This window comes from Thamnophis sirtalis, unplaced genomic scaffold, assembly GCF_051295495.1.
Source record: "Thamnophis sirtalis isolate CommonGarterSnake01/CBP01778 unplaced genomic scaffold, rThaSir2_p1.2 scaffold_2, whole genome shotgun sequence".
Taxonomy (NCBI): domain Eukaryota; kingdom Metazoa; phylum Chordata; class Lepidosauria; order Squamata; family Natricidae; genus Thamnophis; species Thamnophis sirtalis.
In genome coordinates, this window is record NW_028261382.1 from 41,161,481 (window position 1) to 41,188,930 (window position 27,450).

At 46.3% G+C, this 27,450-nt stretch overlaps 3 protein-coding genes across 5 annotated transcripts in view; all 3 read left to right on the forward strand.

The window, feature by feature from the left end:
• The window catches only part of UBAP2L (ubiquitin associated protein 2 like), a 39,422-nt gene extending 36,249 nt beyond the window's left edge, over positions 1–3,173 (forward strand). For all 3 annotated transcript variants that reach the window (XM_087705091.1, XM_087705093.1, XM_087705092.1), the window contains 2 exons: positions 316–513; positions 2,317–3,173. In XM_087705091.1, coding sequence (XP_087561217.1) covers positions 316–513; positions 2,317–2,412 — 294 coding nt within the window. In that variant the 3' untranslated portion in view covers positions 2,413–3,173. The remainder of the gene's footprint in view (positions 1–315; positions 514–2,316) is intronic.
• A 1,248-nt stretch (positions 3,174–4,421) lies between these two features.
• Positions 4,422–12,672, forward strand: HAX1 (HCLS1 associated protein X-1). Its single transcript, XM_087705096.1, has 8 exons — positions 4,422–4,546; positions 6,486–6,721; positions 7,696–7,859; positions 8,050–8,107; positions 11,105–11,214; positions 11,359–11,458; positions 11,693–11,810; positions 12,591–12,672. The coding sequence occupies exons 1-7, from the start codon at positions 4,503–4,505 to the stop codon at positions 11,788–11,790; spliced, it is 810 nt and encodes a 269-aa protein (XP_087561222.1). The 5' UTR covers positions 4,422–4,502; the 3' UTR covers positions 11,791–11,810; positions 12,591–12,672.
• Positions 12,673–13,910: 1,238 nt separating this feature from the next.
• On the forward strand, positions 13,911–23,107 carry AQP10 (aquaporin 10). Its single transcript, XM_087705094.1, has 6 exons — positions 13,911–14,028; positions 17,595–17,721; positions 18,896–19,033; positions 19,343–19,461; positions 20,419–20,636; positions 22,796–23,107. Exons 1-6 carry the CDS (start codon positions 13,924–13,926, stop codon positions 22,953–22,955), a joined length of 867 nt encoding a protein of 288 aa, XP_087561220.1. The 5' UTR covers positions 13,911–13,923; the 3' UTR covers positions 22,956–23,107.
• Positions 23,108–27,450: the final 4,343 nt, after the last annotated feature.

The window sequence follows — 27,450 nt, forward strand, 5'->3', positions numbered from 1 at the left end:
AAAGTCAGCTGGGGGACTTTGAGCCAATCACTAGGAGATGGGGAGTTCTAGTCCCACCTTAGGCATGAAAGTCGGCTCGGGGACTTTGGGCAAATTACCTGGACACGGGGAGTTCTAGTCCTGCCTCAGAAGTGAAAGTTGGCTGGATGATTTTGGGCCAATCACCGGCTGACGGTGAGTTCCAGTTCCTCCTTAAGCCATGTGGGCGACGGTGGGCTGGGGAATTCTGGGAGTTGAAGTCCGCGAGTCTCAAAAGTTGTCAACTTTGGAACGAGAGAGCGTGTGAGCCGACCTCCCGTTTCCTTCCCTCCGCAGCAGTCCTTTGAGAAGCAGGGATTTCACACTGGGACGCCAGCGGCCTCCTTCAACTTGCCGTCGGCGCTGGGCAGCGGGGGGCCCATCAACCCTGCCACGGCCGCGGCCTACCCCCCGGCTCCCTTCATGCACATCCTGACCCCCCACCAACAACCTCACTCCCAAATCTTGCATCACCATTTGCAGCAAGATGGGCAGGTAAGTAGGAAGGTGCACCTGAGATGGATTCGGAGTCCTTGCTGGCTCTCACCCTTGAACCCAGAACTTTCCATAATCTGCCTCTCTCTGTGTCTGCCTGCCTGCCTACGTATCTCTCATCTATGCATGTTATCCATCATCCATCCATTTACCTGTCTAACCTATCTCTCTCTCTCTCTCTCTCTCTCTCTCTCTCTCTCTCTCTCTCTCTCTCTCTCTCTCTCTCTCTCTCTCTCTCTCTCTCTCTCTCTCTCTCTCTCTCTCTCTCTCTCTCTCTCTATATATATATATATATATATATATATATATATCTGTCTGTTTATCTATTTCATCTATATCATTTCTATCTATATCATATTTCTATCATCTATATCTATATCATATTTCTATCTATCTATCTAATCTGTATCTACCATATCTACCTATCATCAATCCATCTATATCATCTATCTATCTATCTATCTATCTATCTATCTATCATCTATCTATCATCTATCTATCTCCCTCTCTCATATCTTTCTATCAATCTATCATCCATCCATCCATCCTATCTTTTCCTTACTTACATATTTCCCTTCCTTTCTTCTTTCCCTTCCCTTTTGCTCCCATCCACCCATCTCTCTATCCATCTACCAACCATCCATCCCTCTCTCTCTCTCCATCTATCATGTTTTCCTTACATACTTCCCTCTTCCCCTTTCTTCCTATCCTTGTCATTTCCTTCCTTCTCCTTCCTTCCTTTCCTTTTCCCTATACCTCCCTCGATATCATATCTATATCTACCATATCTATCTACCTATCATCCATCCATCTATCATCTTATCTAATCTATCTATCTATCTATCTATCTATCTATCTATCTATCTATCTATCTATCTATCTAATCTATATCTACCTTCCATCCATCCATCATCTTATCTAATCTATCTATCTATCTATCTATCTATCTATCTATCTATCTATCTATCTATCTAATCTATATCTACCTTCCATCCATCCATCATCTTATCTAATCTATCTATCTATCTATCTATCTATCTATCTATCTATCTAATCTATATCTACCTTCCATCCATCCATCATCTTATCTAATCTATCTATCTATCTAATCTATATCTACCTTCCATCTATCCATCATCTTATCTAATCTATCTATCTATCTAATCTATATCTACCTTCCATCCATCCATCATCTTATCTAATCTATCTATCTTACTCTCTTATTTCTATCTCTGTCTGTCTATCTATATATATAGGTATTATCTACCACCTACCTACACATTTATCATCTCTATCTTTCTTTCCTTCCTTCCTTCCTTCCTTCCTTCCTTCCTTCCTTCCTTCCTTCCTTCCTTTCTTCCTTCCTTCCTTCCCACTTATCTATCTACCTACTCACCTATCATCTAAATCTACTTGTCTTACCATCTCTTATCTGTCTGTCAAATTTATTGGCCAAACATCTTACCCTGGGTTAACTCTGGGAAGCTTACAATATTAAAAAAAAATATCAACCCTCAAAACTATATAAACACTACAAAACACTAGAAAAAAACACATGTCTTAACGTTCCCATTCTTTCATATCCTCTCTCCGTGCGGCTGCAAGACTCCCAGAACAGCGACAGGCGACGCAAGAATTTAACCAATACATTTTCCAATATATATTCTCCCCCCTGCCCCCAAATTATGTTGCTCAATTCTGGGGCATTTGGGGCTCAAAGTCAGCTCCGGGGCGTGAAGGGGTGGGGTGGAGGTTGCGCTGTTGACCGACCCTCAACCCCTTTTCTCCCTCCCCCCTCTGCAGAGCAGCACCGGCCAGCGCAGCCAAGGCAGTTCCATCCCGCAGAAATCACAGGCTAACAAGTCGGCCTACAACAGCTACAACTGGGGCGCCAACTGACCCCCCCCCCTCTTCTCTTCCTCCTCCCCACGGCGGCAGCAGCAGCAGAGTGACACTTCAACCGAGAGACCGGCAGAAGGACGACCACGACCGAGACCCATTAAAAAAAAAGAAAAAAGAACGAGAAAAACACCCCCCCTCTGCCCCTCCCTCCACCACACGGGAGAGAGCCTCCCTCCCCCTCGGCACGACGGCCCCCCCAAAAAAAGCCTTGGGAGATGCCGTGCGGCCGACCTCGACCGTACGATCCTCCCTCCTTCCCTTCGTCCTTTCATTCCCCCCCCTCCCCTCTTCCCTTTTATCGTATGTAATATAGAATTTATATCTTTTCTTTTTCTCTTCTTTCTCCTTCTCTTTTTTTCCCTCCTTCCCTTCCCCGCATTAATTCAGAGAGCCGTTCAGCCGTTTTAGGGGCCTTTTTTCTTCCCTTTTCCTTTTATTTTCTGTTTTGTTTTCTACTCCTTGACTCTTCGCCCCGCCCGAGCCTTGCCCACCGCCCCCCTCTCCCCCCCCCACAAAAAAAATGAATTACTGCCCAATGAATCCAAAGGAGGCAATTACCTGGAATCCCCTCCCTCTCTCCCCCTCCCTCCCTCCCCAATGCCCTCCCCTCCTTTATTATTAGGAATAAGAGCAGTAATTGATCTGAACCGCGTTGTAAGATTAATTAGTTGAAGTGGTTTTTTTTGTACTGTGTTCTAAATTTAATGGATAAATGTGTCTTGTATATAAAAATGAAAACCCCATTCTGTTTTTCTGGACGCGCGTTGGTTTTTCTTTTCTCTCTCCCCCTCCCTCCTTTTTTTTTTCTGGATCTTGAAACAAACATCCATTCATGTCTTCCTCGAACTAGCGACCGTTTGAACATGTCACAATACTTGAAAAAGGGGCGTTTAAATATTGGATGAAAAGTTCTCCCAACGGTTGTGTGCCCTCAATTCACACTTAAGGACCACCGCAGGAAACCTAAAAGCGAGTCAAATTACATGATTTTACAACCGTCGCGACATGCAAGTGGCGACGGCTTGGCTCCCATTTGGTCGTATGTCGAGGACTGCCCGTCCCTAGATTTGGCGGGGAATTGTGTTTGGCAACAAAAAGAGATCAATTGGGGCTTGGGAGGGGAGAAAATTAGAAACCAAACAGACCCTTTGGAAGTTAAATTAAATTTTAAACATAACCTGGCAGGACTTTTATGGCAACCTTGTGATGGATATGATAAAGAAGACAATATTTGCTGTACGGTTTGAACAATTCAAGACCCCTGAAAGGGGAAAAGCAAAGAGAAAATCGCCACATTTAATTGGGAATTTAACTGGACGGAGAAGAAGACAGTTTATTTCTTTTTTTAAAGGGCTCCCGTTGCAAATAATACTGGTTTTTGCAGAAGTTCTCCTTGAAAATAAGTTTTTTTTTTTTTAAAGAGGGATTCCAATAGACAAGAATATCTGTAATTTGGCAGATTGGAACTAAAAATATTGAACAAATAACGGGTTTTTTTTTTTTTTAGAAATTCTCATAAAAATATTATTTTAAGAAGTTCCTTTAACAAATGGGAATGAGGGCTGTGCAACAGTTTATTTCCAGTATTTTATTTTGGCAAGACTTCAAGAGGAGAAAATACGATAGATGGATCTTAAATGACAGATCTGCAGCCAAATTCGGAGTATTGTATTGACTGACAACTGAAATCAAGGCTTAAAGAGGCGACTAGCCAGGAAATGGGGGGAAGGGGTTTTAAAAATATATTTTTAAGTCGTCTCCCTCCTGGCAATAGTTTCATCTCAGACAAATTAGAGCTAATCTGGGATTAGCGATTTGTACAGGCCCGGACTTCAACTCCCAGAATTCCTCCGCCCTCTTTGCTTCGCCGCCTTCGCCTTAGCTTCCCTGTCAGGGATTCTGGGAGTTGAAGTCTCTCCCAAGATGGAGAAACGTCGCTTCGGGAGTGACGTGGTGGGCCGGCCGCGACGAGGTTGTGAAAGGGCGGCGTCGCTTTACGGCAAAGAGGCGCCTTTCGCGACGGGGTGGCGGAAGCGAGCGCTGCTGCGCTTGGGGAGAGCGGCGTCGCTTTACGGCCGCTCGGCGGGATGAGCGTTTTCGACCTTTTCCGAGGCTTTTTCGGCTTCCGGAGGTGAGATCTGGGGGTCCCCTCGGACGGTCGGGGCCCTGAGGCAGCCCCTGTTCCCGCTCCCCCGCCCCGGAAGCCCTCCGAGCGCCTGCAGTGGGCAGCGGCCTCACTGGTCGAGCCCGTCCCCGCCCTCCGGGTTTCCAGGGGGGGTTGGACCACCGACCCCATCATCCCCTGCCCCAGGAGGGATCGGGGGGGGGGCTGTGGCCCCATCCATAAACGGGGCCCTCCAAGGCCTGGGAGGCTGAAGCAGCACCTCTTGGATTCCCCCCTTCCCCAAATATGTGTGTATGTGTGACGTATATATATTTCTGTACACGTCTGTGTGTAAGTGTATATGTCTGTATGTATGTGTGTTAATGTGTCTGTATAAATATGTGTATGTATTTCTGTACATGTGTGTGTAAGTGTGTAAGTGTATATGTGTGTATGTGTATATGTGTGTGTATACGTGTCTGTATAAATATGTGTGTATGTATTTCTGTACATGTGTGTGTAAGTGTGTAAGTGTATATGTGTGTATGTGTATATGTGTGTGTATACGTGTCTGTATAAATATGTGTGTATGTATTTCTGTACATGTGTGTGTAAGTGTGTAAGTGTATATGTGTGTATGTGTATATGTGTGTGTATACGTGTCTGTATAAATATGTGTGTATGTATTTCTGTACATGTGTGTGTAAGTGTGTAAGTGTATATGTGTGTATGTGTATATGTGTGTGTATACGTGTCTGTATAAATATGTGTGTATGTATTTCTGTACACGTGTATGTAAGTGTGTAAGTGTATACATTTGTGTATATGCGTGTATGTGTATATATGTGTGTGTATACGTGTTTGTGTATAAATATGTGTGTATGTATTTCTGTACATGTGTATACATGTGTGTATCTGTGTGTGTGTATACGTGTCTGTGTATAAATATGTGTGTATGTATTTCTGTACATGTGTATACATGTGTGTATCTGTGTGTGTGTATACGTGTCTGTGTATAAATATGTGTGTATGTATTTCTGTACACGTGTATGTAAGTGTGTAAGTGTATACATTTGTGTATATGCGTGTATGTGTATATCTATGTGTGTATTCGTGTGTGTATGTGTGAGTGTCTATAAAAAGATATGGATGTCATTCCTCCCTTTAACCTTCACAACCACCTTGTGAGGTAGGCTGGGGCCAGACCCATCCCCAACACATGCGTGCACACACCCCTGGGCTACAGGATTTGAACCTGGGTCCTTCCTCAGTTGGCACACACAGTTCAACTCAGAAATCAAAGGCTTGTTTACATTAGTTGTAGTCCATTGGACCTCTTTTATTGATTTAAAGAAAAAAGTTCTGTGTAAATAATGATATGGGGGGAGATTTGGGTTTCAGTTCATAGATAAATCAGATTAGATTAGATTAGTTTACATAGATAGATAAACAGAAAGATAATGGATATTAGATAGATGATAGATAGATGATAGATAGATAGATAGATAGATAGATAGATAGATAGATAGATAGATAGATAGATAGATAGATAGATAGAAGAGAGAGAAAGAGAGAGACAGATAGATAGAGATATAGATAAATAAAGAGATAGAGATAAATAGATAATAATGAAAGGAACAGAAGGAAGATAATAGATAAAGAGAGAAGGAAGGCAGGCAGGAAAGCAGTAGATGGATAAGAGAGAGAGAATGATAAAAAAGGATGGAAGATAATAGGGAAGGAAGGAGATGGATAAGAGAGATAGACAAACAAAGAGAAAGATATCAAATATATATTAGATGAATAGATAAATGATAGGCATAATGTAAAAAAGTCAGACAACTATACAGATAGATGGATATAAATAGACATGAATAATAGATAGATATAAGGATTTATCTACATTATATCTATCTGCCTCTACCATCCATCTCTCTCTCCCTCCCTCCCTCCCTCTCTCTCTCAGGACCCCCGACCCCTTTTGGGGGTCTTTCACCCGGGATGACGAGGACGATGAAGATGACGAGGATGATCTGGATTTTCAGGAAAACCACTTTTCCCCCGATGGCTTCACTTTCGGCTTCAGCTTTGAGCCAGGCGGGATTCACTTCCACGACCAGTTTGGCTTCCAGGAACTCTTCCGGGATTTTAACAACTTCTTCAACGACATCGGAAGCCGGAGTCTCCCTGCCCCGTCCTTCGGTGGGTGACCTGGGGGGGGGGGGAGGTCTGGCCCATTTGGCATCTGGAGGGATAATCCGGCTTTGATCCAGTGGTTTGAAGCATTTCTTTCCCTCCCTCTATTCTTTCCTCCTTGCATTTTCCTTCCTCTCTCTATTGTTCCCTCTTTCCTTCCATCCATCTTTTCCTTCCTTCCTTTCTTTATTCCTCCCTCCTTGCTTCCTTCTTTCTGCTCCCTTCCCTTCCTTCCTTCCTTTCTTTATTCTTCCTTCCTCCCTCCCTCCTTCCCTCTATTCCTTTCTTCCTCTCTATTACTCCATCCCTGCTTTCCTCTTTCTTCAACTTTCCTTCCCTCTCCCCCTAATCCTTCCTTTAATCAATCCTTACTTACTTATTTTCTTTCTCCCTACCTCTTTCCTTCCTTCCCTCTATTCCTTCCTCCCCTCTCTTTATTCCTCCCTCCTTGCTTCCTTCTTTCTGCTCCTTTTCCTTCCCTTTCTCCTTTCTTCCTTCCTTCCTCTCTTTATTCTTCCTTCCCTCTTCCCCTAATCCTTCCTCTAATCATTCCTTCCTTCCTTTCTCCCTTTCTCCCTCCCTCTTTCCTCCCTCCCCTCTCTTTATTCCTTTTTCCTTCCTTCCTGCTTTCCTTCCTTCCCTCTATTCCTTCCTTCCTCTCTTTATTCTTCCTTCCTTCCCTCCCCCCTAATCCTTCCTTTAATCATTCCTTTCTTCCTTCTTTCCTTCCTTTCTCCCTCCATCCCTCTTTCCTTCCCCTCTCTTTATTCCTCCTTTTTCCTTCCTTCCTGCTTTCCTTCCTTCCCTCTATTCCTTCCTTCCTCTCTATTCCTCCCTCCCTGCTTTCCTCTTTCATTCCTTCCTTCCCTTTATTCCTCCCTCCCTCCCTTTCATTTTTTTTAGAGTCCAATCCCTCCCACTCCCCCCGCCCACCGATTTGCTTCTGAATCTTAAGATCCCCCTTTTTTCCCCCTCCCCAGAATCCCCTTGCTTGGACTGCCGCCCGCCTTCCGCCAGCCCTCCTGCTGACAAAGGACAGACCCTCCGTGATTCGATGCTGAAATTCCCGGACATCCAAAGCCGCGCAGACGAGGGTCCCAATCCCCCTATTTCGGGAGGGAGACTCTGGGCCCCTTTCCGAGGGGTACGTGGGGCTGTCGTGGTCTGGGGGGGGAGGGAGGGAGGGAGGGAGAAATCGGCTCCTGTAACCCCCCCCCCTACTGACTTTCCCCATTCAACTTTCCTTGAATTTCCCAAACACTGAAAGGGGTTTTATTTTATTTTTTCTTTGCGATCTGATAATCTATTTCTCTCTCTCTTTCTTCTTTTTGTAGTTTCAAGGGAGCCAATCGGATGCCCCTGATTCGAAAGATTCCCGCAAAGAGGATGGAGGTCAGAGGCTGAATTTTGGCCAAAGATATCATGGTTTGCCCCAGGGGGAGTGGAGTGGGGGGCAAATATTTGTCGCATTTTCAACCATTGTCTGATTCAGATGGAGAGCGTTTTTTCCTGAATATTTGCAGTCTTTATTTTAAAGGTCTTGATAGCCAATCAACCAAGTATTTTATTTATGCTCATAGGAAGAGCACAAGGAGGCAGAAGACGACAAAGATGCAAACTTTTAAAAGCTAAAAGAAAAATACACAAAATGAAAACATAAAAAAAACGAGAGAGAGAGAGAGATGATAGATAAATAGATAATTGATAGAGAGATGATTGATAGATGTTAGATAGACAGACAGATAGATAGATGATAGAGATGGATGGATAGATTGATAGATAGAAGATAGATGATAGATATACACATAGATTGATAGTTGATAGATTGATAGATAATAGATTGATAGATGATAGATATAGATAGATAGATGAGAGCGAAAATAAATAGATGATAGATAGATAGACAGATGACAGATAGATATAAATAGAGAGAGAGAGATGATAGATAGATAGATAGATAGATAGATAGATAGATAGATAGATAGATAGATTAGAGATAGAGATAGATAAATAGATGATAGATAGATCTATCTATCTATCTATCTCTCCCTCTCATATCTATCTATATTATCTATCTATCTATCTAATTATCTATCTATCTAATTTATCTATCTATCTATCTAATTATCTATATAATTATCTATCTACTCTCATTTCTATCTGTCTGTCTATCTGTATATATAGGTATTATAGATAGATGATTGATGGATGATAGATAGGTAGACAAATAGATGATAGATAGATAGATAGATAGATAGATAGATAGATAGATAGATAGATAGATAGACAGACAGATAGATAGATACAAATAGATAGATAGACAGACAGACAGACAGATAGATAGATACAGATAGATAGATAGATAGATGATAGATAGATAGATAGATAGATAGATAGATAGATAGATAGATAGATAGATAGATAGATAGATAGAGGTGTATATAAAATACACAAAGGTAGAAACAATTTAAAAATTAATATATATTAACAATTTAAAAATTAAAATATATTTAATAGATTTAAAAAACTCTAAAAACAACCTATGACGGTATAAAAGTATTATTTAAAAAAAAAAATAGAAAGCTAATTCATGTTTAATGAAACCTATCATAATTCAAAACATTCTCAACCAAAATTGCTAGAAGGTTGGCCGGGCCTACCAAACTAGATCTTATCCAGTGGGAAGAAAACATTTTTATTTTTTTTGGGACTCTGGAACTCCTTGCCACCAGATAAGTTTGGCGGCCACTGAATTACGCAGGCGATCCAGAGAAATACCCAGGGAAAGAACGAAGGCTGCCGGAGCCTTATCTCTGCAGCCAAACCTATTAAATAATCCCATTTATGACTTCGGATTAATCATTAGCCGGCCTTTGTCACCTAATCTCACGCGGAGGGAGAGATAACGCTTTAAAAACTAAATCATAAACTCCAGAGTTAAAACCGCTTCCAACCCAAACACTTCTATTTACTCCTTTCTCAGAGCTTTCGGGCGGCTCCGCTCCAGGTTTCTAGTCCTCATTGTGGCAGAACAAACACAGAAGCTCCCTTTTTTCTTTGTCTTCTGGCCAAACAGCGTTATAAAACGTCACAAGCGCACCGAAGAGGTGCTCGTGGGGAGTCCTCGACCTACAACCGAGTACTCCCTTAGTGACCATTCGACGGTACCTCGAAAGGCCTCAGAAAGATTACTGGTCTCCCGAAGGTCTAGAGGGCCACCCTTCCCATGCGGGGTTTCGCTGAATGACCGCAGATTCACTTAACGACCGCTGGGGCAGATGGGGGTTGGGGGAGAAACGGGTCATAAAATCGGTTGTGTGATGACTTGCTTAGTGACCATCGCGATACAAATAGATACAAATAGATAGATTGATAGATGATAGATAGATAGAGAGAGAGAGAGAGAGATATAGATAGATAGATAGATAGATAGATAGATAGATAGATAGATAGATAGATAGATGATAGATACATGATAGATAGATAGATAGATAGATGATAGATAGATAGATAGATAGATAGATAGATAGATAGATAGATAGATAGAGATATAGATAGATAGATGATAGATAGATAGATAGATAGATAGATAGATAGATAGAGATTGATAGATGATAGATATAGATAGATAGATGATAGAGAGATAGATAGATAGATAGATAGATAGAGATAGATAGAGATATAGATAGATAGATAGATAGAGATAGATAGATGATAGAGATAGATAGATAGATAGATAGATAGATATAAATAAATAAAGAGATAGATAGATAGATAGATAGATGATAGAGATAAATTGATGATAGATAGATAGATAGATAGATAGATAGATAGATAGATAGATAGATAGACAGACAGATAGAGATAGAGATAGAGATAGATAGATGATGCATAGAGATAGATAGATGATAGATAGATTGATAGAGATAGATATAGATAGATAGATAGATGATAGAGAGATAGATAGATAGATGATAGATAGATAGATAGATAGATAGATAGATAGATAGATAGATAGATAGATAAATAGAGATAGATAGATAGATAGATGATAGAGATAGATAGATAGAGAAAAATAGAGAGAGATAGAGAGAGAGATAGAGATGAGAGATAGATAGAGAGATGAGATAGATAGATAGATGATAGATAGATAGATGATAGATAGATAGATAGATAGATAGATAGATAGATAGATAGATAGATAGATAGATAAGGGATGGGCTTCCTTATTGTCGTAAGATGAGGACCAACCACGTTTGACTTAATGGTTTTGGAACGCTGGTGGGGATCAAGGCGTGCGCCGCTCGGACTCCAAAACCCATCATGCCCCTCTTATTTATTCTTGTTTTCTCTGGATCTCGTTTTTCTTTTCCTTTTTTCCCCTCACAGATCTCGATTCTCAAGTGACTTCCAAAGGTTTGCAAGCTATTCTACCTCCCGCCCAGCCCCGGTCGTATTTCAAAAGCGTCTCCGTCACAAAAGTGATGGCCCCGGATGGGGTGAGTGCCACCGGTTTCAAAAAAAAACGAAACAAAAAAAACCTCCCAAGTTTCTAGTCCTCATAAAAACTCGAAAACTCCCGCCCCTTTTTCAAAGCCGTTTCTCTCAACTTCCGGCCGTTTTGTGGTCCTCCTGGTTTTTAGACGGTCGAGGAACGCCGGACGGTGCGCGACAGCCAGGGTCACGAGGAGACGGTCGTTACTCGGAGCCCGGGGTCGGATGACGGCCTGGCGAGAGGCCCACGTGAGTCCCGCTTCCCAACTACCATCCGGGGGGGGTTCGGAGGAGGGGGGTGGGACACACATCCCTTTTGATTTATTTATTTTTGACCAGAGTTCGCCAACACACGTTTCTAGTCCTCATGGTGGGTAGATTGGAATCGGGCAAGCGAAAGAACCAGGAATGGGGATCTCTTTTAGAGAAATGGGAATAAAACATCAGTGGGAATTTTCTCCCCCCCCCCCCCCCTCTTCTCAGGAGATCCGGTCCCTTTCAACCCTGGCCCGGATGGAGACTTGAGTGACACCAGTTCGATTCTCAACAGCTTTTTCCGCCGCTGGTTCCCGAACCAGTAATTCCTTTGGCAGAGAGGCAGGTAAGGGCGAAGCATCGCTGCCCAGTTGGCATTTTCTCCTACTTAAGCCTTGCCCTCCCTCCATATGGTTCAGTTTGGTCTAGTAGTGAAGGCTGGAGACCAGGAGACTGGGAGTTCTAGTGCCACCGTAAGCGTGAAACCCGGCTGGGTGACTTTTGAGCCAATCACCAGGAGAGTGGGAGTTCTAGTCCCACCTTAAGCATGAAAGCCAGCTGGGTGACTTTTGAGTCAATCACCAGGAGACTGGGAGTTCTAGTCCCACCTTAAGCGTGAAACCCGGCTGGGTGACTTTTGAGCCAATCACCAGGAGACTGGGAGTTCTAGTCCCGCCTTAAGCGTGAAAGCTGGCTGGGTGACTTTTGAGTCAATCACCAGGAGACTGGGAGTTCTAGTCCCACCTTAAGCATGAAAGCCAGCTGGGTGACGTTGGGCCCATCAGCAGGAGATTGGGAGTTCTAGTCCCGCCTTAAGCGTGAAAGCCAGCTGGGTGACTTTTGAGTCAATCACCAGGAGACTGGGAGTTCTAGTCCCACCTTAAGCATGAAAGCCAGCTGGGTGACGTTGGGCCCATCAGCAGGAGATTGGGAGTTCTAGTCCCGCCTTAAGCGTGAAAGCCAGCTGGGTGACTTAGCCAATCACCAGGAGACTGGGAGTTGTAGGATATATGTATGTATGAATGAATGAATGAATGAATGATGTAGATATAAGTGTATATAAGCATGTGAATATGTGTATTTATATTTATATTTATATTTATTTATATACTAATTTTTTCCCCAGGTTTCTATGCATTTCCCGAGCTGCCTCCTCTTCTTCTTCGTAGCCTGAAAATAGGACAAATAAAATAACTTTATTTATGCTTGAGGTTGGTCTGCGTGCTGTTTTTCCCTCCCCCCTTTTGAAGATTTGGGGAGGGGGAGAAGACCCTGTTGAACCCCCCCACCCCTTTTCTGGTTCCCAGAGTCTGGGAATACTGCAGATAGAGTGCTCTTGCAGCTGGAGGTTCTCCGGTGCCGCCGGAGAAGGCATCGCAGCTCACCCTCCACTCCCGATCGCAACGCCGCCCGTTGCTAAGCGAGACCATTGCTAACGTGAGCCTCGCCCCATATATGGCCACCTCCGCTTGCCGTTAAGTGAACTCCCTGCCATTAAGCGAGCTTCGTCCTGCCCCCGGTTCTGCGAGTCCCCGTCTCCCCCCCTCCCCACTTGACTCCGCTCGTCGGAAAAGCAGCGAAACGGCATCGCGCGGCCTCTGCAACCGTCGTAAACATGAGTCATCCCCTTAAGTGTCCGAATTCCAATCTCGCGTCCCTCCCAACCGTCGTAAATACGACTCTGTTGTCTTCAGCGTCTGGATTTCGATCCCGGGGATTCCGCAACGGCCAGGAGCATGAAAACGCCCCCCTCTTTTTTCTGCCGTTCAGTCATTAAGCGAACCGCCGTAAGCCGAGGACTTAGAAGCACAAACTCCTAAATTTTAAACAAAAATCCCTTTTTTCCCCCCTTAAGATTCGAACCCAAAAGCACCCGGGATGCCCCTATGCCCGGCCCTGCCCTTCCCTTAACCCCCATCCAACCTGGCAGGGCTGCCCTTGGGCGTGTCCTGTGTGCGAGAGACGCCCGTGCGTGCACAACACCTCTGTGTGTGTGTGTGTGTGTGTTTGTGTACCGTTCCAACATCCCAAAGGGCAAGGCCGCCCTGCAGAATGCCAAGATGCCAAAAACGGGTGCCAAGGATTCGCACCCAAGCCAAACACCCCCGAGGGGTTCAAAATACCCCCCGCGTTGCCCTGGGTGAGCCTCCACCACCTCAGCAAGTCTATCTTTCTCTCCCCCCCACCCTCGGACTTCCAGAGGCCGGGCTGGGCCTCTCCCCTCGCGCCACCCTCCCACCCGCTGACCGTTCCCCGGCCCCTCCTGTCCTTTGCCCTTACATAACGAGGTAATTAATCAACCTTGAATAATTAGCGGTTATCATCCTCCTCATCGGCCCGGGGCAAGGAGCTTTGTGGCGGAGGAGGCATTAGATGTATATATATATATATATAGATATATATATTGCCTTGCGCCAGGCTGGTTCTCTGTTTCTCTCTCTCTCTCTCTTGCCCTTGCCATGTCTTATGCCCGCTGCCTGGGCACGCTTCGAAGCCGTTGCAGGATCCGCAGCCACCTCCTGCGGCAATGCCTGGCGGAGTTCCTTGGCGTCTTCCTTTTAATTGTGAGTTTGCCCAGGTGTGGGGCACGGGGGGGGGGGCATGGGGTGGCGGGCGGGCGGGGGGTTTTTACAGCTGAGAAGGGAAACACCCCCCCCCGACGCCGTGGGAAGGGCCATGGGGTTTGTCCAGGTGGGCAAAAAAGGAGAATTTGGAGAGGGGGGGGGGTTGGGGAGAGGCAGGGGGGGGGGAGTTTGGGGAATGGGGGGCGGTTTTGGAGAAAGAGTAACTTTGAAGGTTGGAAGGAGTGGAGGAAGATCTTCGAACGGGTGAAGGGAAGAAGTGAGGGAACGGAATCAAAAGGAGGTGAAGGGGATGAGAAGTTGTAGTAATAGAGAAATGACATTTCCTTCTGTCTTCCTTTAATTTATTTCCCCCTTCTTCTTCTCTGTCTCCCTTCTCTCTCTCTCCCTTGTTCCTTTCGTCCGTCCTTATCCTTCCTTCCCACCCTCCTCTTTCCTCCTTTTCCTTATCCCTCCTTCTTTCCTCCCTCGTCTCTCCCTTCTTCCCTCTATTTTTCCCTTTCTTCCCTCTCTTCCAACTCCACTTTCCTTCCTTCTTTTCCCTCATCCCTCCCTTCTTCCCTCTCTCTTGTTCCCTTCCCTATCCTTCCCATTCCTTTTTCCCTTCCTTCCTTCCTCTTTCCTCCCTCCCTCATCCCTCCTTCCCTCCCTTACCCCTCTCGCTTGTTCTGTTCTTCCTTCCCTATTCTTCCACTCAACTTTTCCTTCCTTTTTTCCCCTCCCTTCTTCCCTCTATCCCTTGTTCCCTTTTCTTCCTTCTCTATCCTTCCCACTCCCCTTTTCCTTCCCTTCCTTTATCCCTCTTTCCTCCCTCTCACTTCTTCCTTTCCTTTCTTCCTTCCCTATCTTTCCCACTTCCCTTCCTTCCCCTTTGTCCTTCTTTCCCCTCATCCTTCCCTCCCTTCCTTCTCCTTCCTTCCTTCCTTCTTTCCCCTCATCCTTCCCTTGCTTCCTTCCCTTCTTTTTGCCACCTCTCCTTCCTTCCTTCTTTCCCCTCATCCTTCCCTTCCCCTTCCCTTCCTTCTCTTCTCTTTCCCTCCCCTCCTTCCTTCTCCTTCCTTCCTTCTTTCCCCTCATCCTTCCCTTCCTTCCCCTTCCCTTCCTTCTCTTTTCTTTCCCTCCTCTCCTTCCTCTCCTTCCTTCCTTCTTTCTCCTCATCCTTCCCTTCCTTCCTTTCTCTTTCCCTCCCCTCCTTCTTTCCCTTCCCCTTCCCTTCCTTCCCCTTCTTTCCTTCTTTCCCCTCCTCCTTCCCTCTTTCCCCTCCTCCTTCCCTCTTTCCCCTCCTCCTTCCCTTCCTTCCTTCCCTTCCCTTTCCCTCCTCTCCTTCCTTCTTCCTTCCTTCCTTCTTTCCTCCAGCTGCTTCTCTTCTCCGAAACGTAAAATCACCCAAAGGCAGACAGGGCTCGCCATTCCCGGAGAGACGGCCGATTCAAAACCCCGCGTGCTTCCATGTGTGTAAACACGCCTCTTTTTGCACAACTGGGGTTTCACGCAGCCGAGCGCCGGCCGCCTCTCCTGACCTGCGGAGTTATTTATTCGCTTGGCAGGGAATATTTTGCCCTCCCTGGTGCGTCTTTAACTCCAAAGTGCAAATATTTAGTTGTCTTTTAAACAGCTGCAGGGGAAGAGAAAAACCACACATTCCAAACTACGGGTAGCTTGGCAACTCGAAGTTACGACGGCCGCAGGTGTCCTGGGCTCACTCTTGCGACTTTCCAACGAGTCCAAGATTCACTTAACAACCGGATTTCATAACCGCTTCCCAAAGGTCGTAAAACGGGGGACGGAAACCACCTTAATGGCGGCTTCCTCGCTTAGCAAGACAAGTTTCGTCCTGCTCATAAAAATGCCTTTCATTCCTGCCCGCAAAGGGAGCGAGATCAAACAAGCAAGCCCATCCGCGCGGGCTGGAGGGAAAATAGGTTGCAAGCACAGCCAGCTTTCGTCCTTCTGGCCTAGATTTCTCGCCGCGGGGAGTTGTCGGTATCTATCCGGATTCTTCTGAGCCTTTTCTGAGCTGTCAATCATCCCCCGGGGAGGGGGAGAAAAAATAATTCCTTTGGATTTGGAAAGTGTTTTCCTCCTTTGCACCCAGCCCTGGAGTGGGCGAAGCGAAAATGGAGGAGCGCGTCTCTCTCACTCGGGACCGAGAATGGGGAAAGGCAGAGGAGCCGGTTTGGCTTCCTCTCTGCCAATTTGGCACAAACCGGCTTCGTTGGCCCGCAGGCTTGGTATCTTCGTAGTTGGCCAACCATCTTTTCCTTAGTCTTGGGCATCGATAATGGCCCAGATGCCCAACAACAGCCGCCCTGCGCCTCACATCTGGGAAGGCAGGGAGGAGAAGTGGGGAACGAGGGAGGGAGGAAGAGAAAAGGAAGAGAAAAAGAGAGGGAGGAAAGGAGGGAGGGAGCGGCGGAGATGACAGACGCCGGAAGGAATAGAAAGAGAAGGGAAGTAGGGAGGGAGGCAAAGAGAAAGGAGGAACGAGGAAGAAAGGAAAGGAGAGAGGGACAAGGAAGGAAGGGATGAAAAGAAGGAAGGAAGGAAGGTGAGACGATGGGAAGGGAAGGGAGGGAGGGAGGAAAAAAGAAAGAAAAGGAGAAGGAGGGAGGGAAGAGTTGGAAATGACAGAGGAAGGAAGCAATAGAGGGAAGGAAGGAAAGAAGAAAAAAGAGAGAAAGGAGGGGAGGGAAGGAGGGGAAAAGGAAGAAAAAGAGAGGAAGGTGGGAAGGAGATGGAAATGACAGGAAGGAAGGAATAGAAAGAGAGAAGGGAAAGGAAAGAATGAGGGAGGGAAAGAAAGGAGAGAGAGGGATAAGGAAGGAATAGAGGGAAGGAAGGAAAAGACAAAAAGGAGGGGAGGGAGGAAAAAAGGAAGAAAAAGAGAGGAAGGAGGGAAGGAGATGGAAATGACAGAGGAAGGAAGGAATAGAAAGAGAAGGGAGAGAGGAAAGAAGGAGGGAGGGAAGGAAAGGAGAGAGAGAGGGATAAGGAAGGAATAGAGGGAAGGAAGGAAAGAAGAAAAAAGGAGGGGAAGGAGGAAAAAAGGAAGAAAAAGAGAGGAAGGAGAGAAGGAGATGGAAATGACAGAGGAAGGAAGGAATAGAAAGAGAGAAGGGAGAGAGGAAAGAAGGAGGGAAGGAAGGAAAGGAGAGAGAGGGACAAGGAAGGAATAGAGGGAAGGAAGGAAAGAAGGGAGAGAGGGAGGAAAAAAGGAGAGAAAGAGGAAGGAAAGGAGAGAGAGAGAGGAAGGAGCTGGAGATGACAGTGGAAGGAATTAAAAAAAACGGAAGGAAGTAAAAGAGGAAGGATGGGGAAGAAACGAGGAAAGGAGGAGGGGGAAAAGAGGGAGCAAAGGAGAGAGGAAGGGAGGAAAGAGATGGGAATGACAGAGGAAGGAAGGAACAGAAAGAGAGAAGGGAGAGAGGAAGGGAAGTAGGGAGGGAAGGAAGAAAGGAAGGAAGAGAGGAGGAGAAGGAAAGGAAGGAGGGAATCAGGGAAGGAGGGGAAGAGACAGCCCTTCATTTCCCTTTTCCTTCTTTTTCTAGGTCCTCACTCTTAGCGCCTCAGCGCAAAGCGTCACCAGCGAAGGGACGAAAGGAAATTTTTTAAGCTCCTCCTTAGCCAGCGGGGTGGCTGTGATGGTGGCCGTCCACGTCTCCGGGGGCGTCTCAGGTGGGGTTAACCCCCTGCGTCGTTAAGCGAATCCTCGGGTCATTAAGCAAAGCCAGTCTTTCCCATGAACGGTTTGGGCTATTCATATAAGTAGCATGGCTGGGGGATTCTGGGAATTGAAGCCCACCCCTCTTAAAGCATGCCAACTGGGGGATTCTGGAGTCAAAGCCCACCCCTCTTAAAGCATGCAAACTGGGGGATTCTGGGAGTTGAAGCACACCCCTCTTAAAGCATGCAAACTGGGGGATTCTGGAGTCAAAGCCCACCCCTCTTAAAGCATGCAAACTGGGGGATTCTGGGAGTGGAAGCCCACCCCTCTTAAAGCATGCAAACTGGAGGATTCTGGGGGTTGAAGCCCACCCCTCTTAAAGCATGCAAACTGGGGGATTCTGGGAGTGGAAACCCACCCCTCTTAAAGCATGCAAACTGGGGGATTCTGGGAGTCGAAGCCCACCCCTCTTAAAGCATGCAAACTGGGGGATTCTGGGAGTGGAAGCCCACCCCTCTTAAAGCATGCAAACTGGGGGATTCTGGGAGTCGAAGCCCACCCCTCTTAAAGCATGCAAATTGGATTCTGGGAGTCGAAGCCCACCCCTCTTAAAGCATGCAAACTGGGGGATTCTGGGGGTTGAAGCCCACCCCTCTTAAAGCATGCAAACTGGGGGATTCTGGGAATTGAAGCCCACCCCTCTTAAAGCATGCAAACTGGGGGATTCTGGGAGTGGAAGCCCACCCCTCTTAAAGCATGAAAACTGGGGGATTCTGGGAGTGGAAGCCCACCCCTCTTAAAGCATGAAAACTGGGGGATTCTGGGAGTCAAAGCCCACCCCTCTTAAAGCATGCAAACTGGGGGATTCTGGGAGTTGAAGCCCACCCCTCTTAAAGCATGCAAACTGGGGGATTCTGGGAATTGAAGCCCACCCCTCTTAAAGCATGCAAACTGGGGGATTCTGGGAATTAAAGCCCACCCCTCTTAAAGCATGCAAACTGGGGGATTCTGGGAATTAAAGCCCACCCCTCTTAAAGCATGCAAACTGGGGGATTCTGGGAGTTGAAGCCCACTCCTCTTAAAGTGACCAAAATGGAGAAATAATATAATAGTTAATAATGTTGTTAGATTTGATTGACAGGACTCTCTTTCTCTCTCTCTCTCTCTCCCACTCCCCCACTCCAGGAGGACACCTGAACCCGGCCTTCTCGCTCGCCCTGTGCCTCCTGGCTCAGTTTCCCTGGTGGAAACTGCCCCTTTATTTTCTCATCCAAGTCCTGGGGGCGTTTGTGGGCGCTGGCACAGTCTACCTCCTTTATTACGGTAACCAGATCGCCCGGGTGAAGGGTTGTGTGTGTGTGTGTGTGTGTGTGTGTGTGTGTCAATCTTGCCCAGCTGCCCCCTTTTGGGTCCCGATGGCCCTTGGTCCTGCAGAGGCCAAAGTAAACCAGAAGGCAAGGGTGAACTTGGGCTTAGAAGGAACACTGAGGACTAGTCGCTTAAAGAAGCTGTTCAGAGGATCAATGCAGCCCTCAGTTCATTCAGGGCCCATCCTCTGCGGTCAGCTGGGGAGGGGGCCTACGATTAATGCTGCTCTTGGGGGGGGGTCTCTCTCTCTCTCTCTCCTGACAGACGCCATTCACAGCTACAGCAATGGGACCCTCAGAGTGACAGGCGTCCGGGAGACGGCCTCCATCTTTGCCACCTACCCCGCCCCTTACCTGTCCATCCCCAACGGATTTTTTGACCAGGTGAGATATTGGTTTCTCCTTTGCGTGCTCATCCAGATCCTTCCTGCGTTATCCCTCCCTTTTTCTTCCCTCTCTCCCTCCCTTCCCTCTCCCTTGTTCCCTCATTCCCTTCTTTCCTTCCTTCCTTATCCCTCCCAACATCATCCTTTCCTTCTTTCCTTTCTTCCTTTCCCTTTCTTCCATCCCCTCTTCTTTCCCTTCCCATTCCTTTCCCCCCTTTTCTCCTTCCTTCCTTCTTTCCTTATCCCATCCTTCTTCTTCCCTCTCTCCCTCCCTTCACTATCCCTCTTTCCTTCCTTCCCTTCCTTCCTTCTCTACCCCTCCCAACATCCTCCGTTCCTTTCCTTCTTTCCTCTTTCCTTTCCTTCTTTCCTCTCTTCTTCTTCCCTTCCTTTCCTCCCTCTATTCCTTCCTTCTTGTCATTTCTATCTCCTCCCCTCCCTCTTTTTTCTTCCTTTTTTCTTCCTCTCTCCCTCGCTTCCTTCCTTTCTTCCTTCCCTCCCTTCCCTCCCTCTATTCCTCCCTCCCTCTGTCATTTCCCTCCCTCTTTTTCTTTCTTTTTTTCTCCTCCCTCTTTCCCTTTTCCTCCCATCGTCTCATCCTTCTTCCTCCTTTCCTCTTTCTATTCCTTCCTTCCTCTGTCATTTCCTCCTTACTCTCTCCCTCTCCTCCCTCCCCTTTTCTCTCCCTTTCTTTCTTCCTCCCTCCCCATCCTTTCTCCCTTTCTTCCTCTCTTCCTTCTACTCTCCTCCCTTCTTTCCTCCCCTCCCTCTATTCCTCCCTCTGTCGTTTGCAACTCCTCCTTCCCTCCCTCTCCTTTTCCCTTCTTCCTCCCCTCCCTCCTTTCCTCCCTCTGTCGTTTCCATCTCCTCCTTCCCTCCCTCTCCTTTTCCCTTCCTCCTTCCCTCCCTCCCTGGTTTTCTGATGCTCTCTTCTCCTCCCTCCCTCTTTCCCCAGGTGCTGGGCACAGGAGTTCTAGTGCTGGGTATCCTGGCCATTATCGATGCCCGGAATAAACGCATCCCGCCCGGACTGGATCCGTTAGCTGTCGGGCTCTTGGTCTTCGCACTCAGCGTATCTATGGGTGCTAACTGCAGCTGCGCCATCAACCCAGCTCGGGATTTGGGGCCACGCCTGTTCACCTACGTCGCCGGGTGGGGTCCCCAGGTATTCAGGTGGGTGTCGAACCCCCCCTTCCTATTCCTACTGAGAAGGCCAAGCGAGGGGTGTTAAAGAGCCGAGGTGGCACAGTGGTTAAATGCAGCACTGCAGGCTACTTCAGCTGACTGCAGTTCTGCAGTTCGGCGGTTCAAATCTCACCGGCTCAGGGTTGACTCAGCCTTCCGTCCTTCCGAGGTGAGTAAAATGAGGACCCGGATTGTTGTTGGGGGCGATACGCTGACTCTGTAAACCGCTTAGAGAGGGCTGAAAGCCCTATGAAGCGGTATATAAGTCTAACTGCTATTGCTATTGCTAAACTCCAAATGCAGAAACTCTTAATAATTACAACTTGATTATAAATGTTAGTTCTGCGGGAAATCTACCCCTCTCGCCAAAATAGCTCAAAATTCAGTAAATATACACCCTCGGGTGGGTGTTCCCCCCCCCCGCCCTCTTCTATATTCTAGGCAGGTAGTCCTGGATTTACGACCACAAATGGAGATTTCTTTTTTCGTTGTTGTTTTGAAATTTTTGTTATTGGTTTTAGGATTTAGGATTTATTTCATTTATATATTCATTTATTTCATTTATTACAGAAAAAGCACACACAAAAGAATCATCTTTCATTACATCTTGTAGGAAGCGTATCCATTGGTCACAAGTATATTTCGTGCGTTCCTTCCACACTCACAATGTATTCCATTCGGTTTGAATTGTACATTTTAAAAATTTATGTATTTTACTATCACCATACCACCAATTTTCATTTTAATTAAGATTTTAAGGAGCACAGCCACCTGCTGGCAATTCCCCCCCCCCCCGCCCCCCAGTCTCAATCAATCTGCCATATCTTTACATCTTTATAACATATTCTAAAAAAAAGTCAATTAATAGGATAGCTAACATTTCCTCTCCCTAACAGGAGAGGCTAATAGGACGTCGTAACGTCTTTTCGTAATATGCGTGCAGATCCAAGCAGTGCGGCTTTTTGCATTTGACTGATGGGGATTTTGTCAATTTTTTAACTGTTTTAAATGTAATTCCAGTCCTTTTGGAATAGCACCCAGTGTGCCAATTACCACTGGAATTACCACTGCTGGTTTGTGCCATAGTCGTTGAATTTCGATTTTTAAGTCCTGGTATTTTGCTATTATTATTATTATTATTATTATTGTTGTTGTTCTTGTTAGCTAGAGGTTATTAACTATTTTTCAGGGGCAAAAAACCTTTATAACCATCTCTAAACAACAATCTATTAATATGTGTTTAACAAAATGACCATTTAAAATCTCAAACAATCTAAGAAATGTTGACATTTCTAGTTGATAATCACCAATCGATCGATAAGAAAAGTATGCATTTCATATTACATAGTTTAATAGCAGTGAGGATTATCTTCGCCCAATACTGGAAAAACGAAGATACGCCACTTCGAGAGGAAGAGATACAATAATACAATACAATAGCAGACTTGGAAGGGACCTTGGAGGTCTTCTAGTCCAACCCCTGCCTAGGCAGGAAACCCTATACCGTTTCAGACAAATGGTTATCCAACATCTTCTTAAAGACTTCCAGTGTTGGGGCATTCACAACTTCTGGAGGCAACTTCTGTCCCACTGATTAATTGTTCTAACTTTCAGGAAATCCCTCCTCAGTTCTAAGTTGCTTCTCTCCTTGATTAGTTTCCACCCATTGCTTCTTGTCCTGCCCTCAGGTGCCTTGGAAAGATAGTCAAGAAGGTATTAGATTTCTGAGAAACGGACAGATTGGCATTGCAAATTAAAGAGAAAAAAAGATGGCAAGAGGTGGAGATGAAGAATGTCAATTCATAAACTCCAGCAATAATTTACCAATGTTCGTTAAGCACTATTTAATAGAAAACCGATTTTAAAAATAAAACTAAACTAAACTAAATAAAAAAACATCTCAGCAACTTCGCTTAACGGATGTTAAGCGAGAAAGGTCCTTAAAAAAACGGGGCGAAGCTCACTTCACCGCTGTCTCGCTTAGCAGCGGGAATCTCGTGCTCCATTCTGGTCGTAAGACAAGGCGCGGCGGCAAGGGGCTGGGGTTGGGCTAGATGACCTACAAGGCCCCTTCCAACTCTTGTCAACATATTTGTCACTCGATGTGTGTTAACTTTATGTTCCCTCTCTGCTTTTCCTGCTTCCAGCGCCGGGCAATGTTGGTGGTGGGTTCCCATCGCTGCCCCCATGTTGGGGGCCACAGTCGGGACGGTGGTGTATCAATTCGGAGTTGAATTTCACCACCCGACAGATTCGAAAGAGCCGGAAACTCGACGGCGGAAAAACAAGGAGGCGAGAAAGAAATAGATTTACCGGTTTACGTCGTGAACAGCTACGCCGAATCGTGGACAGGCGCTGGCACGGAGTCGGACGAACCCCCCAAATGAGACCTCCGACCAGGACGCTAAGAGAAACGCCTTCCTCCTTTGTTGGATGTATTGGGTGGGGGCCATCTTCCTAAATTTGGACCTGGAAAGGGGGGATTTGGTGGGGGGGGAGGAGTGACGGCGGCTGAACGGACATCGGATATCCGAGAAAGGACCCATGGATGAAAATCGTCCTTCCGTTGCATGTGAGTTTGGCCGAAGCAGGGCCTTTTTCGCAGTGGCCCCTTCACTGTGTAAAAACAGCAAGAATTATCTCGCTGGTCGCGTTTTTGGGGTGAAAAGGGGGCATCTGAGCCCCACAAGGCCATTCCAAGTCTCCAACAAGGCCCGTCGGCGGTGCCTTCCCGGGAAAACCGGCGCCAAGACGGGAACGATTGGACGGGTTTGCCGGGATGGTTAAGATGTCGCTTCTTTTTCCACCCCGTTAAGAGAAACGCCGGAGATCTGAGCTAAGGATCTTTGGGGGATGTTCTCCAAAGCGCACGTCTCAGAAATAAATTATTTATTTTCACCTCGGCATGGATGTGAGTAGCCTCGACTTACAACGGTCCGTTTAGCGACTGTCTGAACGTTCACAATGGCGCGGGGGAAAAAGTGAACGAGGACCGCGTCCCTGTTCCCCTTTCGCGACCTTCCGACCAGGCGCGTCAACGGGGAAGCCCAATTCACTTGAAAAAAACAAAACCCGAGTTATGGACATATCAGCGGCGGCGATTCGCTTAACGTCGGTGGCAGGGAAGGTCGTAAGACTCACTTAACAAGTGTCTCATTGAACAGCGGAGGTGTTGAGCTCGATTGTGGTTGTAAATCGAGGACTCTCGGTATTAGCCCATTAAGATGCAGCCCTATTGGAGGAGGGAAGCCGAGAGGGGAAACTGAGGCATCAGCGTTCACTCTCAGGATGAATCCACCCATTTCAGGGCTTGAAAAATTAAACTGCGGCGGCTACACAACAATTGTGTAACGCACAAGGCACAAAAGTCGCATCCGAGGAAGAGAAATATGGGCCAAATGTAAGGAAGGGCCTGTAACCCTGATTGTCAGTTCCTGGTTAGCTACGGCTGGCAGCCGAACGCAGGGTTAGATAAATCCCGAACCGGTTGGGTGAAACAATTTCCAGGAGCCAGAAATCCTAAGGGGAGCCTCCTAAGCCAGCAGCAGTCTATCACATAAGTCCCTCCATCTTTTCTTTTTTTAAATTATTTATTTCCTGAGCTTTCGGGATGCTTCTGATTGGCTCCCCGAGGATCCAAGGATGACGATTGGCTTAAAACGACCCCTCTTTTTTAAAAAAAATGCATACTGGTAAGTCCTCGATTTACGACAGCAACGGAGAACCCAGAACTGATGCAGCCAAGCCTTGGTTTAAGTCAGTTTTGCAACCTTGTGTGTGTGTGTGTCTCTGTGTGTGTGTGTTGCTTGCCGTCGTCCCTGCCACCGTCGTTAAGCGAATCCCTGCCCTGGCTACGTTGGTGATGCGGCCGTTCAGCGGATCGTCCAGCTTCGCCCATCCGAAGGTTTGTCCTAGAGGAAATAAATTTGCAGGATTCTGAAAGTCTGGATGTTTAGATCGCATAAAGGGGGGACGTTATTATGGTCGTTAAGTGTGAAAAAACACATTTTTAAGTTCGAATCTTAAGAATTGTGGGCCAGTTTGGAAACCCTAAGATCCCCAGGAGGAGAATTGTGTGTGTGTGTGTTTGCACAACCACAATCCCCTTTCCGTGTGGAAATCTCCAAGGCTTTCTTGCGATTTTTATTTTTTGCCTTTTAAACTAGCTGGCACGCACTGCCACGTTCCCTAAAAGGCATCGTGGCACCGTGCCCCCCTTCCCAAAAAAAGGCGGGCATGGGGCGTGCCTCATTCCTGCCACTAGAGGCTCCTAAATTGTGTGTGTTTGTGTATGTGTGTGTGGGGGTGTTGTGGGCTTGTGAGCACAAGACCGGCCCTTGGAATGTGGACTAGCGACAGATCTCGAGTCTTGTTTGCCCTGGAAAGGGAGCCCAGAACAACGGGGGCGAAGGAGATCTCTCCCGTGGTGGAGAAATGAAACTTCCAGGTTTTGTTTTGTCGGTTTGTCTGCGGGATTGTGTGTCTTCCCACAACAGCATACACAACAGCAGCAAATTGCAAAAGGTGTCCTTCAACGCTAACAAGGCCCTTTGCTTCTCTAGAGTCTTTCTTCTTTCCTTCCTTCTCTTTCTTTCTTTCCTTCCTTTCCTCACTTCTATTTCCCTCCTTTTTCTTTCCTTTTCCTTTCTTTCCTCCATCCCTCCCCTCTATTATCCTTCCTTCTTCCTCCTTGCTTCTCTTTCTTTTTCTTTTCTTTTCTTCTCTCCCTCTGCTCTATTTTCCTTCCTTCCTCCATCCTCCCATTTTTTCTTTCTTTTTTCTTTTCCTCCCTCCCCTCTATTTTCCTTCCTTTTCCTCCTCCCTGCCTGCTTTCTTTCTTTCTATTTCTCTTCCTTCCCTCAATCCCATTTTCCTTCCTTCCTCCCACTCTCCTTCGCTGCTTTTCCTTCTTTCTTTTTCTTTCTTCCTTCTCTCCCTCCCCTCTATTTCCTTTCTCCCTCCCTCTCTCCTTCGCTGCTTTTCCTTCCTTCCTTTCTTCCTTTTCCTCCTTGTCTCCCTCTCCTCTATTTTCCTTCCTCCCTCCTTCCCTGCCTGCTTCTCTTTCTATTTCTCTTCCTTCCCTCCCTCCCCTCTATTTTCCTTTCTCCCTCTCTCTCCGCTGCTTTTCCTTCCTTCCTTCTTCTCTTTCGTCTCCCTCTCCTCTATTTTCCTCCCTCCCTCCTGCTTCTTTCTTTCTTTCTTTCTTTCTTCCCTTCCTCCCCTCTATTTTCCTTTCTCCCTCCCTCTCCTTCGCTGCTTTTCCTTCCTTTCCTTCTTTCTTTCTTTCGTCTGCCTCTCCTCTATTTTCCTCCCTCCCTCCTTCTTTCTTTCTTTCTTCCCTTCCTCCCCTCTATTTTCCTTTCTCCCTCCCTCTCCTTCACTGCTTTTCCTTCCTTTCTTTTCTTTCCTCGTCCTCCCTCTCCTCTGTTTTCTTTCCTCCCTCCCTCCTTCCCTGCCTGCTTCTTTCTTCTATTTCTCTTCCTTCCCTCCCTCCTCTCTATTTTCCTTCCTCCCTCCTCTCCCCTTGGCTGCTTTTCCTTCTTCCTTCCTTCTTTTCCTTTCTTTCTTTTTCCTCCTTGTCTCCCTCTCCTCTATTTTCCTCCCTCCTTCCCTGTCTGCTTCTTTCTTTCTTTCTTTCTTTTTCTTTCTTTTTTCTCTCTTTTCTCCCTCCCTCCTTCTCTTTATAGATATTCTCCCCCACTTTGATTTTATCTATTTCAATTTGTCCTTACTTCATTTCATGTCCCTTCAAAATCACAACATCCTGGATAAAAAGTGACCGAGGATTGGTTTTTTTCACACTTATGACGGTGGCAGCATCCCCGTGGGCATGTGAATGACATTCAGGCAGCTGGCACGCTGACTCACATTTACGACGGTTGCAGCGTCCCCGGGGTCACGCTTTTGCAACCTTCTGGCGAGCCAAGTGGAGCGGGAAGCCGGATTCCCTTGTTACTCACTTAACAACTGGGGCAAGAAAGGTTGTAAACAGGGCCAAAGCTCTCTTCGCAAATGCCTCCACTTAGCGACTAAATGTGAGATTCCACGGTCATCTTAAGTAGCTGTTTTAGAAAACATCTCTTAGGGTTTTGGAAGGGGAAAAACAAATTAGAGATTGGCCAAGGTTCATTTTTTTTTCAGGAGGGAAAAATGCAGTTTAAAGGAAAAAAGTTTTGACTCCAAGGTCTCCCCGGGATTTTCGACCAGAGGCAAAGAATTATTTTACACTTTGCAAGCAAGAAACATTCCTGCGTAATGGATTTCTTCTTCTTTTAACAACAACAACAAGAAAGTTTTTAAAAAAGAGAAAGTTCCACTCTCTTTCCGATGTGCCCGTTTCAAATGCTCTATTTAAAACTCGAGGTGGTTTTTCTGGAATGTTTGCAAAAAAAAAAAGGCAGGGCAGCGGCTTAAAAATATATTTATTTGACTGATTTAATTCCTCCTTCATCACCACATCTGTACCACCCATCTCACTTTTTAAAAGGATGCCCGAGTGGCTTAGAAAACGCCGATTTGGAAAGTTGGAAAAACGTGGATGTTTTAAAAGAGGAGGGGGTGGAAACCAGACTAGCTGGGGATGATGGGTGTTTTAGTCCTTTATCCAGCCGGGAGGGAGCTGTTTGCAAAGTTGAATGTTTCGGGTGAGTTTCCTTAATTGTACGAGAGCCGGAAAAAAGGCTCGGCATAAAAGCAGATTATTTGGGGGAGTGAAAAAAATAATAATATTGGCAGAGAAAAAGGAATTCAATCTAGATAAAAGCTGAAGCTTTGCAGCCGGGGGTCCGACTGGATGACCTCG

Bases quoted from the DNA above. Each gene is read 5' to 3' on its own strand.
- HAX1 (XM_087705096.1), top strand. From the start codon at position 4,503: ATGAGCGTTTTCGACCTTTTCCGAGGCTTTTTCGGCTTCCGGAG. The intron at 4,547-6,485 runs GTGAGATCTGGG...TCTCTCTCTCAG, and splicing joins GGCTTTTTCGGCTTCCGGAG to GACCCCCGACCCCTTTTGGG. The intron at 7,860-8,049 runs GTACGTGGGGCT...TTCTTTTTGTAG, and splicing joins TCTGGGCCCCTTTCCGAGGG to TTTCAAGGGAGCCAATCGGA.
- AQP10 (XM_087705094.1), top strand. From the start codon at position 13,924: ATGTCTTATGCCCGCTGCCTGGGCACGCTTCGAAGCCGTTGCAGGATC. The intron at 19,034-19,342 runs GTAACCAGATCG...CTCTCCTGACAG, and splicing joins AGTCTACCTCCTTTATTACG to ACGCCATTCACAGCTACAGC. The intron at 20,637-22,795 runs GTGGGTGTCGAA...TCCTGCTTCCAG, and splicing joins TGGGGTCCCCAGGTATTCAG to CGCCGGGCAATGTTGGTGGT.